Source organism: Macaca fascicularis, chromosome 2 (genome assembly GCF_037993035.2).
Source record: "Macaca fascicularis isolate 582-1 chromosome 2, T2T-MFA8v1.1".
Lineage (NCBI taxonomy): Eukaryota > Metazoa > Chordata > Mammalia > Primates > Cercopithecidae > Macaca > Macaca fascicularis.
The window spans coordinates 81,956,305-81,968,454 of NC_088376.1; the positions used below are offsets into that span (position 1 = coordinate 81,956,305).

The following is a 12,150-nucleotide window of genomic DNA, read 5'->3' on the forward strand; positions in this document are numbered from 1 at the left end:
TGTCTTCCAACAAAAGAAAGGATGTCAGGTTTACCAACCCTTTTCAGCAGAATAGAGGAGAGAGATTTCTTTGAAGGAGTTTGTGTTTTGTTTTCTAATAATTACTAGATTCATATTCTGGCTGACCCATAGATTCTGAAGAAGGATGGATTGTTAAATTCAACAACTCCCTTCTGCCCGCCATTTATTTAAACATATTTATCATTACCATTATGTGGGCATTTGTATAGCTACTAGTTTGTTACTAAGAAGTAGAACTGGCACATGCCTATAATCCCAGCTACTCGGGAGACTGAGGCAGGAGAATCGCTTGAACCCAGGAGGTAGAGGTTGCAGTGAGCCAAGATCATGCCACTGCACTCTAGCCTGGGCGACAGAGTTAGACTCTGTCTCAAAAAAAAAAAAAAAAAAAAGTAGAACTCAAGCTCAGTAAAACCTGGAGCTGAGGTTTTACTGTTTAGATTAGATGGATATAACGAGTTGTTAGGTTTGGTTGTTGAAACCTATTGTTGAAAACTTTAAAGTGGCTGTTAAATTGTGTTGCCTGTCCACGTATTAAACGACTATATTTCTCTTAGGTTAATGATGAACGCAGACACAGGACTCAAAGTATAGCTATTTTCCCTTTTGATTTGTTAAATCAACTTGGAGTGTATATGTGGCTTGTTAGTTCCTTGCATAGGCAAGGAAGCCACTGTCTCAGCTTTCTTAAAGTTCAGCCTTCCTGGATTCACACTTCCGTCAGTTCCCCAATTATTTCCCACTCTCTCACCCGAGGAAAGCCAGCCAGCTCAGTGTGACATTCAAGTCTCTCTGTGAGTGAGCCCTCACCTGCCTTCCTAGCATTATTTCTTATTATCATGCATAAATTATGTGCTCCAGGCAAACTAGCTCCTTGCTTTCACTTGATGGAGGCACAGCACAAATTCTTAGTCAGAAGACAGCAAGCTAGTAGACCTTACTCATACTGATCCTTTGCCTGGCATGCCTTTCTCTCATTTCTACTTGATAAAATTATGCCCATTTCACAAGTTCTGACACACGTGTGACATTCTTTATGACCTTTCCAGAGGAAAAAGGCTTTCTTCATATTTGAACCGCCACAGCGCATTACAACTCCCTCATCTCACCTGACACTTTCACTATTGTTCTTTATTTATATATCCCATTTCCCCTATTTCATTTTTCTTTTTAAGAGACAGGGTATTCTTCTGTTACCCAGGCTGGAGTACAGTGGCGTGATCGTAGCTCACTGCAGCCTTGAACCCCTGGGCTCAAATGATCCTCCTCCCTCAGTCTCTCGACTATCTGGGATCATAGGCATATGCCACCACACCAAGCTCTATTTCCTCTATTTCTTTTTTTTTTTTTTTTGAGACGGAGTCTCGCTCTGCCGCCCAGGCTGGAGTGCAGTGGCCGGATCTCAGCTCACTGCAAGCTCCGCCTCCCGGGTTCACGCCATTCTCCTGCCTCAGCCTCCCGAGTAGCTGGGACTACAGGCGCCCGCCACCTCGCCCGGCTAGTTTTTCTGTATTTTTTAGTAGAGACGGGGTTTCACCGTGTCGGCCAGGATGGTCTCGATCTCCTGACCTCGTGATCCGCCCGTCTCGGCCTCCCAAAGTGCTGGGATTACAGGCTTGAGCCACCGCGCCCGGCCCCTCTATTTCTTAAGAGCTGGATTTTTATCTGACTTACGGTATCAGTATCTGCCACAGTACATAATAGGCACTCCACAGATAATTGTTGAATAAATATTTCATTTTCCTCCAATTCATTCATTCTGTCAATCATCAGGTATTTCTTAAATAGACACTATATGCCAGGCACATGTAGCTAGCAAAATCTAGGTTTGAAGCTTATCTGTGGATTTTAATGACCTATGCTATTTCAAACCTTTGCCCGCATGAGGCAAAATTTGTTCTTATCATGCAGAAGTGCTTGTTCTTGTCATTGCCAGCGATTCTATTATTTTTCATGGTGCCCCTCATCGGGGGCAAATTTAGTAAAGCATATCAGGGCTCTGCATTTATGCACTAAATATACATCTAGTTTTGTCTTATCCTTTCTGTTTCTATTTTTATTTGTCCTGAGCTCCTCACTTAATTTTTGTTTTGTATTATATATATTTTAGTAACTGCCTCAAATCCTTTGGAAATGAAGCAGAGTACCAATAAATAAGTAGAATAAAATCTGAAAAAAATGAAGTAATTGGCTCCAAACCACAAATTACACAATGAAATCTCACTCAGAGAGCTTTTGCTATTCAGAATTCAATGAAGTGTAGGTCTTCCTTGGACTCCCTTCAAGGGGCAAAGTTTCTAAGATAATTATAAGGTGATCTTACTTTTAATGTGGTCCCACAAATACATCGTTTAGAAACCTGTTAGGAAAATAATAATATTGTCATTCTAGTGATTGATGATATTTGAAAACTGCATTGTGAAATCTGGGACTGTTTTACAGAAGTTGGTAAACCCGAGGACGAATATGTCTATGTACCTGAAAAAACTTTTTCTATCTTAGTGATTTTCTTTTTTTAAAGTAAGGTTTCTAGGGAGGTGATCTATCAACTTTAGAAAAATAAAGAGAGTTAAGCTTAAAATATACAAATATACTATTCGGAAAAAATGGCTTCTGAAATGAGAGTGGTTCATAGAATCTGCACAAAATCAATAGCAATGGTGTTAACCAAAGCATACATTTTCCATTCCCATCCTATAGAAATGGAATTCATCTGCCACCAGGCTATTGTTACTTTAATACTTAAACCTCACTAATAAAAGGAAGCTCTTTCACCTGCGTTAAGAGTTGGCTATTTTGCACTCCTATTTCACTATTCTCATATTTAATGAATACAACCCGATCTCATCTCTCTAGATGTATATCAAGCTTAACAGATTGTATTTAAACCAGGCAGATCTGTTGAGTCCTATAGCCAATTCAAAACTTTGTTTTCAAAAGATGACTGATAATTAGTTTATAATTAATTCCCAATGATGTATTTCACAGAGTAGGCACTGTATCTTTATGGTTAACTCTAGGGAAGAGAAAACACAGCATTGTCAAGCATGACATTAATATGATAAAATGACCTCAGGAAACCAGAATTCTAAACAATGACTACAGAAGAATAAAAAAATCTAGAAAATTGCAGTTATTTAATTTAATGGTATACATTGGCTATGATTACGATATGTAATTTATGTAAAGCATATTTTTAAAAAACTAGTTTCAATTGATCTTTATATGTATGTTAAAACTGAGTGCATCAGCCTGGAGACTTGTCAAGTTTGTTGTTTTATCTGCATTTACCAGGCTCCGGTGCTGCTCATCCGTGGACTGTAGCCCCCAAGGGCAGATGCCATGCTTCTATTCATTCCTGTCACTTAGCATTTGGTCTATTCTCAACCAGTGTTAGTTGAATGAAAAAATGGACTTTTACCTCCTTGCCATAATCCTAAAGCATGCCAAGAGGGCATGAGCCTCAGCTTTTCAGAAAGAACAGACTTGAGTGTTAGCGAATATGTTCTGGAAAACGTTTGTCATACTGATACATCCAGGAGAGAAAGGACAAAGAATTTCTTCTTTTGTCCCTCTTTCAGGAAATCCTCACGGAGATTTTATTAATACCTTGATTACTTTTAATAGCTTGGTTAATTTTATGATAACTCGATTCAAAGTGTGCCTTCACATACATTTGTACACATCTCAGTGCAGCCACAAGAATCCTTGTAACCCGAGAGTAGAATTTATATTATAGCTCATGTGTGTTTTTTTCCTTTGCAAATTCTCTCATCTATTCTGTTTCTGAGAAAATTCTTTTAGTAGCCCCTTTTATGGCCCAAATTTACATCTTACCAGGTAGATATTTCTTTGGGCTTTAGTGAAACTCATCTGGGAAATAACAGGAAAAAAAATACACCTCTGAAAGTGAGCTACCCCCAAGGAATAAGGTTCAGAAATGAAATGTGATCTCATGGAATGCAACTACCTAAGTAGCTGTAATTCAACCTGTTTTGTTTTCAGAGTAGCACACACCAATCAAGTGGTTGCATATCTCAAAAAACTACAGAATTTATAATTTTAGAAATACGAAAGAGAATTTGCAATGTGATCTCAGTGGCTGGGTCACTTCTCCTTGTCAAGATTTTTATCTGATTATAAAACAAACAACCTACTTCTTCAAGGTATATCAGTGCCATGAAATCATGCTCCACCTTTGCCCTCTTTCATCATGTCACCAGGAGCTGGAGTCTGGTATAAGAGAGGCCATGACAGAGAGTTAATTTCTGCCAATGCTCTCTGGCCTTCACTGCAAGAGATGGTTATTTAATTTTCTTCTGGGCATTTACGTAGAACCTTGATGGTGCTTCTTACCATATTACTGGGTCTGCATGACCGCTTTACGGTGAATCTGAAACCATTGGGAAAATGGTCTCAGAGTCCCTGACCTTTGCTGGATCCTAAAATTATAGTTTGGAAGCTGTGAGAATGTTGGTGAATAAAAAGAAGCATGTGTCTTTTGCATGAATTAATTTTGGGTGAGATTGCAGGATAAAATGATGCTTGCTCAGGAAGTGCCAGTGCCCACCTACCCACCCTGACCTCGGGGAGCAGCGCTCAGCCTGACATGCCAAGAACAGAGCTTTGTTCCCGTGTCTCAGGTGACTGAAATTCTGCCTTCTGCCCAGAGCCCCTGCTGGGGCTTCAACCAGCAAAGCAAAGGCTTAGGAAACATTTGCTCCCATCAGCCCTGATGGTTGTACCTAAGATGGAATTTCAGATAGCCTCTTGTTTATTTATTTATTTATTTTAACAAGGTGACCACTTAGGGGACCCAGGTTAAGCCCGTCAACAGAACTATCCTGAAGAGCAAAAGTAGCAAATGACAGGCTATGACTAGGGATTGAATTTGGGGAAGGCTGGATTTGTGAAATGAGAGCCAAAAAAGTTTTCACCTTCTAGCCCACAGGTTAAGTTACTGAAAATCAATCATCACCATTTCTACCCACTTGTATGTTTCTCCTACTCTGGAGAGTAATCTAACTCATCATTTGCAATTAGGGCCTCTGAGTTCTGTTTGTGTTTGCTTTTGCTCTTCGCTTTGCTACTTGTCCGGCCGTTTGCCTTCGCATCTGACATCTGTTGGTAATAGAAGCCTTTGTCTTCGGCGGGCCCGCCCCAGTCCTCTTGGCTCTCACCCTCTGTGGCGTAGGAGAAACCCTCCTCCACTGAGAAGGGGTCATCCACGTCGTAGCGTTGGTACGTGCTTTGGTGCAGGGCCTCTTCTCGAGCGCTGATTTCCAGGGTGCTGTTCCAGATGCCATATCCAAAATAAATGAGTAGACCTGTTGGGCGAGGGGAAAGGTACAGGTGAATAAGCAATTGCTTTGGGATCCTGGGACTAGCAGAGAGATCACCTTCCATGATGAAATCAAAGCTGGGGGAGCGGGGATGTATTTTCTTTGGTTTATGTGGTGTTTTGAAAATACTTGAATTAGATACCTTTTAAAAATTGGGAGATCTTGCGTTAAGCAACCCATATTAACAGTTTTTCCTAAAAAAGTCAAAAGATTTGATAACACTGCATCCACATTTCTACATGGTGATTTTTGGCTGGTGGTGAGAACTAGCTGCCTCTTTAGACAGGATACGGGGTCTCTAGTTAACCTCAGTCCCCACCTCCCCTGCTGACATCCAGCTCATTACACTCATATAGCTGCCAGCCAGGAATTTGCATTTTCTACCCTGGGTGAAATATTTATAGATCAACAGTTTATTCCCAGCCTTCTTATAAGATTTTGTTATTCTCTGCCTCCACTTAGGGACTCCATCTCTTGTTTCACCTCTTAGCAGCATGCATATATTATCCTGTGATTTACCTTGCCGTTTTACACTCACTAAAGGCGTAATATATCATGGCCACTTCAAGCTCCCTGCTTTCTTCTGTGTGATCTTCGAGTGTCTAGTGCATGCTATTATTATGTCCCTTAGAACATCTGTTGTGTGATTATCTGCACAGGGTCATTTCTATTTTATAGACTCTGCAGAAAATTGGCACTTAATGTTTGTTGAATGAATGAGTGAGAACTCCTGACAAGCATGAAAGGTCCAGTGCGACCTCTGTGTTGATGTCATCCCAATCAAGGGAAAGAAACTTTCCCCCCTCGTTAATATGTAGCATTCATATATGCTAATGTTTCATTTCTATGATTAAAAAACATACATAAAAGTCGTTTATGAGTTCCCATTTTCTTTTCCTTTTCTTTTCTTTTTTTTTTTTTTGAGACAGGGTCTCACTGTTGTCCAGGCTGGAGAGCAGTGGCATGATCTCAGCTCACTACAATCTCTGCCTCCTGGGCTCAAGCCATTCTCCTGCCTTGGCCTCTTGAGTAGTTGGGACCACAGGCATATGCTACCACGCCCAGCTAATTTTTGTATTTTTGTAGAGATGGGGTTTCACCATGTTGCCCAGGCTGGTCTCAAACTTTTGGACTCAAGTGATCCGCCCGCTTCTACTTCCCAATGTGCTGGGATTATAGGCATGAGCCATCAGGCCTGGCTTGAGTCCCCATTTTCTATCTTGAATAGACTCTGAAGGTTCAGGGCCTGGAAGTCTGAGAATCATAACCTTGGAGTCCAAAGAACGTGATAAGTAAGAGTGTGGGCTCTGTGTTCAAATCCTGCCTTCATCACTATTAGCTGTGTAACCCTGGTCCCATTAGCCTCTCTGTTCCTCAGCATTCTCTGTAAAACCTTGAGAGCTATAGCAACCTTCTTAACATGGGAGTGCCTGAGGATGAAATGAGGTACTTCTCAGGTGGTTCTCAACCCTGGCTTACTGCACTTGAAAGCTACCCGGGGGCGTTTTTTGAACCACTCTGATACCCTAGCCCCATCCTGGAGATTCTGATTTAATTAGTCTGCAGTGTGACCCAAGCATAGGTATGTTTTTAAAACTCCACAGGTGATTCCAATGGTCAGAGTGTCCCTGAGATAATGAACTATGCCTGATGCATGTGTTCCACTGCCCACTCAGCCCACATTATGGCCTAGCCACTGGGGTCCACACAGTATGCAACCTCCTTCCCGGGCCCTAACATCCTCCTCTGAGTAGCACCAGTCTCTTTGACTTTGCTAACCCTGCAGGCATCTGCTGGGCTGGTTTGCTTAGAACCGCAAGTCAAGCCTGCTTTGCTGCTGTGGTGCTTGAGAAATCTTGCTCTCTTTTGAATTTGAAGTGTGCCTTTTTAAGCTTGAGTTTCTCCCTCCTTGTCTCAAATGACTTTGTCCCCACTCCCTCCCACACTCCCCAGTGAAATCAACTTTCCAGGAGCCAAAGTAAGCAGAGATTTATAGCCCTAATTGGTAATAAATCCTGGAGTTAATTATTTGCAGCTGTAGCTATTAGTGCTCAAATAGTGATTTCATCTTTTAAAAGCAGGGTATTTACTCTTTTTTGTCTGTAGGTGGGGGTGGCCATGGGGGATAGTTATTATCCTTGTGTAGAACAGGGTATCACATTAAGGCCTCTTCTAAGAGTGCCAGTGTGCTGGTTCTTGGAGAATGCCTCTGTCTGAAGCATGTTTGGGATCTAGGAATGGATTTCAGGTGACCAAGCAGGATCTGTGCACACCTCCTTTTGCACAGCTTTGCTTTTTTTTGCCATATTTTCTTCTAGACATCCAGGCAGATGCCAAATATTGCCTCCTACTAGTGCTTGGTACCTATTTTGCCAGTTCTTTCCTTTCTGATGCCTTTCTCTGCCTTTACTTATAGATGAGTCATTTCCCTACTGAACTTAATACAATGTTTTTCTTTTCCCTTTACCCCAAACGTCTCTCCTCTGCCACCACACAGGTCATTGCTCAGTCACTGGTTTGATGTCACTCATCACTGGTTTGTTGATTTCAACAGACCTGTATGTTGATTCCAACCTACCCTGCCCCCACGAGGTATTTGGGTGTCAGGTAGATTCATATTATGAGAATTCTCTAAAAACCTTGAATCACAGATATTTAGAGCTGGAAAAGATGCTATAGATCACCTATGCATTCTAAAACCTTCATTTTACATTAGAAGAAACAGAAGCTGGGAAAGAATGAGTGACTTGCCTGGGTCTGAGAAGCAGAGGAACCAGCTTTATAGATAGAGGGAGAAAAGTCTCTGGCGTGTCTAGTCCTTCACACCTCCTTTCCCCTCCCCCAGGCTAGTTTACAGACTGTGCTTACTGCAGGAAATACGTGGTAAGAGCTTAGGTTTACATTTGTTCTTTGAAAGTGGCCAGGCCTGGAAGGAACAGGTGTGTGTGTGTGTGTGTGTGTGTGTGTGTGTGTGTGTCTGTGCGTCCCACATATTGACTGTGGTTACTTTTTACTTTGTGAAGACAATCCATGGAAACTTGCCACATAAATATTTATGGGTCTTTTCATGTTTGCCCTGAACCCCCTGGAGTTTCAAAGGTGTGTCACTCTCTTCAAAAATGCATTTCAAATGTGAGTACTGTGAAACAAGAAGCAACCATGTGCATGCAGCCTGGTAGAGTAAATAGTAGCTGCAAAGCCATTCCCCTGGGCTTGGCATTCTGTGTGTCTGTCTTTCTTGCTGGCCCTTGAGTCAATTCAGGAAAAGTGGTGTGAAGCTGAGAAGGATTGGAGAAAAGAAAAATGGAGGGGGACAAAGAAACAGAGGGGACCAGATGAAGGGAGGGAGGGAGAGAGAGAGAGAGAAGAGAAGAGAAACGTATTACCATCTGTCCCACATAAACAAGGGCTTTGTGTCGGAGAAGTAAACAGAGCCGCTCCACGCCTCCTGTGTGGAAGCAGGGTGTTTTGTTTCTGCTCCTGTTTTTTAGTTGGCTTAGAGAACGAAGAAGGAGGTAGTTTCTGAAAAATCTGTGGGGATTCTGGGAATCCTGAATCATCTAAACTAAACTTCACAAAACACCTGTGTGTGCTGGGTTAGGACAGTGATGGATCATTGATGTTGCACCTTTCTCTCAAGGAGCTCAAAATGTTACGCAAACAGTATCTTGTTTAACCTGTCCGGGAAGGTGTGTGCATGTGTGTGTGTGTGTATGTGTGTGTGATTATGTGCACAGCACACTTCACAGAAAACGAGGGAAGGTCCACAGCCACACAGGGAGCAGGTGGACAGTGAATCTTTCCAGGTCTCGCCACGCCCTAATCCAGGGCGCTTCTTTCTCTCTTACATCTCCCGTCTACCAGGGATGGAAAACAATTTGGCTTAACGTTTTATTCTGAAGAACATATACAAAAGTGGAGTGAATAGGATCATGAATCACCAGCTCCCCTCACACTCCTTCCCCTGGCCCCTTCTCTACAGATCGTTTTGAAATAAATCCCTTCTATCATAGGTTTACTTTGTAAATATTTAAGTGTGCATCTCTAAAAAACAGTATTATCACATCTAAAAATTAATAATAATTTCTTAATATTATCTGATATCCAGCAGTATTAAAATTTATGTAAATTATTACCTGTGTGTGGAAAACTCTTCACCTTCTGAGGCTACACATGTATTCCCATGATGCCATCATTGCTTCAAGTAGTTTTTGGCCACTGCTAATCAAGATGGTCACTGGGAATGGCATCATATTCTTTTGTAAACTCTTACAGAGGGCAATCTTATATCTTTTGAGGGTGGATTTGATTTTGCCATAAGCCAGAAGTCATTTGAAACCAAGCCTCAAGAATAAGATGGCTAATTCATAAATAATACTATTTATTCTATTTGGATATTTAATTTTGCTGTACCTTAAAAGCAGATAACTTAGATCCATTGCTGTGTGGTTACTATCTTATGTCAGTAGGAAACTAAAAGCAGGTGTGATGTTAAAAATCAGAGGGCATCAGCCTCTGTGCTGCAGCAGTGTCTCCGAGGCTCCTCTGTGGGGCTGGAATTTTTTTTTTTTTTTTTTGAGTTGATGGGTTATGGTGGGGGTGCCTGGTGTGTTCAGGAAAGTGACTAGTTAGCAGTAAACACAGAAGTGTTTCAATATTCTGGCTGGGCATGGTGGCTCACTCCTGTAATCCTAGCACTTTGGGAGGCTGAGACAGGTGGATCACCTGAGATCAGGAGTTAGAATCCAGCCTGGCCAACATGGTGAAACCCTGTCTCTACTAAAAAACAAAACAAAACAAAACAAAAACAAAAAAACAAAAATTAGCCTGGCATGGCAGCAGGCACCTGTAATCCCAGCTATGCGGTAGGCTGAGGCAGGAGAATTGCTTGAACCCAGGAGGTGGAGGTTGCAGTGAGCTGAGATCGTGCTATTGCACTCCGGCCTGGGCGACACAGCAAGACTCCATTTCCAACAACAACAACAACAACAACAACAAGTGTTTCAATATTTTAACAACAGACACAGTCGGACTGGGGCACGTGGGCTGCATGCTTGCCCTGGTCAAAGGTAATGGTGGTTCGTCTTGTGAAAGTCTGTTTGCAGTGATGGGAAATGTTCAAAGGGAGGCTTTGGCTTCTTTTCTAGACAGAAGGTCCCCGGTGGAATATGTGCCTATGAGAAGTCCAGGCTAGACAAGATCAAGAATCATGCCTTTAGCAATTGAATGGGCTTTCTTTATGATATTAAACACTTTGTGGTTATAATGCACTTCATAAAAAAAAAAAAAAAAGCACTTTCTCATCCATCATTCCAGGGAAGTTAAGAACCGTGTGATAAATCAGTAATTGAAACAGCACTGGGACTCATATCTCTTAACTCTAACCCGAGGGCTGTTCCTGTCCCACCCAGGTGCCTCCAGGGAAGGTTTACAAAAGCTAAGCTTGCCTTCATATACTAGCATACCTTGGCATCAGCAGATGACATCACTGTTCACCTACCTGTGCTTATCTATCCTGTGCAAATTAAGCAAATGACCCCAAACCTACAAGTAAGAGAGGTGGGAAAGGGGGGGGGGTTCTTGATCATATAGGAGAAATCCTAGAACAAAAACTCAACTCTGAAAAGACTGGGTAATGCAAACAATAACAGCATATTTCCAACTCTGAGGGCACACACTTTGGTTGCAGACCACGTACCCTATCTCCAGAGTCCCTGGGAACTCCCTGTCCTCTCCATGAAGCTCCATACTCAGGACCAAGAGAGGTGGGCCACCTGACCTCAGGCTGGGTGGAGCTGCCTCTTCCTGGGGTGCACTTTCCAGCAGGAAGCTCTGCCCACTGCAGATAGCGGAGGCACTTTGTTATACCCAGAGGGCTTTTATTTTGACTACTCTGGGATCAACATTCCAAAAAAGACATTTGCCAAAGCAGAAAGGGAGACTGGATGGTAATGAGAAGGCATCCTTCCCACCCATCTCAATCCCCACCAACTCCCACTATTGCTGATTGTTTTTTAAAATACCACCATGAGCCTGTTGACTATAATAACAACAGGGCTTGTTTAATATGGTGTGGCCAGGAAGAGCAGGCTTAGGATGACGCTGGGCGGAGATTCTCTCCATGACCCTGCAGCTGATCTAATGGGAAGTCATGCAACTTTATGTCTCAGTTTCCCATCTGCAAAATGGGGTTGGGGATGCTTGTTTTATTTGAGGTATATAATGGCCATGAGAAGTAATGCAATCTTGTTAAAGAATATGAAAAAACCTAGTAGTCTGAGCCAGTAGTTCTAACTCAACAGAAACCCAAGAGATACGTGTCCACGTGTCCACCAAAAACATGCACAAGAATGTTCACAGCATCTCTGTTTGTAACAGCCCTAAACTAGAAACAACCCAAATGTCCCTGGACACTAGAATGAATAATATATTGTGGTATATTAACACAGTGGGAGACTAGACAGCCACAAGAACGAACAAACTGAAACTACAAGCAGCAATGGGTGTGAATCTCACAAACACAATGTCGAGGGAAAGAAGGCAAACATCCCCTCTGTTGTGGCTTGAATTCTGTTCCAGGTAAGCTGCGCATGCCAGCTCTGTGCCCTCCACCTCTTCATTCTTTGGGCTCACAGGAGAGCCAGTGTCTCAGCTGCCACTGGTTGCAGAGCCATGTGAGTGCTCTGCCCCCTCTGCGTCCGGCAGCGCACCTGTGCCAGCAGACAGCCTCACGGTTGCATGACCTACCTCCACACTCTACCTTCACCCTCCCTCCATGGAATCCCAC

General features: G+C 42.5%; 1 protein-coding gene across 1 annotated transcript in view; it reads right to left on the reverse strand.

The window, feature by feature from the left end:
• Positions 1 to 2,526: 2,526 nt before the first annotated feature.
• Positions 2,527 to 12,150, reverse strand: part of SLC7A14 (solute carrier family 7 member 14) — a 117,596-nt gene continuing 107,972 nt past the window's right edge. Inside the window, exon 8 of the mRNA XM_005546364.5 lies at positions 2,527 to 5,348. Coding sequence (XP_005546421.2) covers positions 5,026 to 5,348 — 323 coding nt within the window. The 3' untranslated portion in view covers positions 2,527 to 5,025. The remainder of the gene's footprint in view (positions 5,349 to 12,150) is intronic.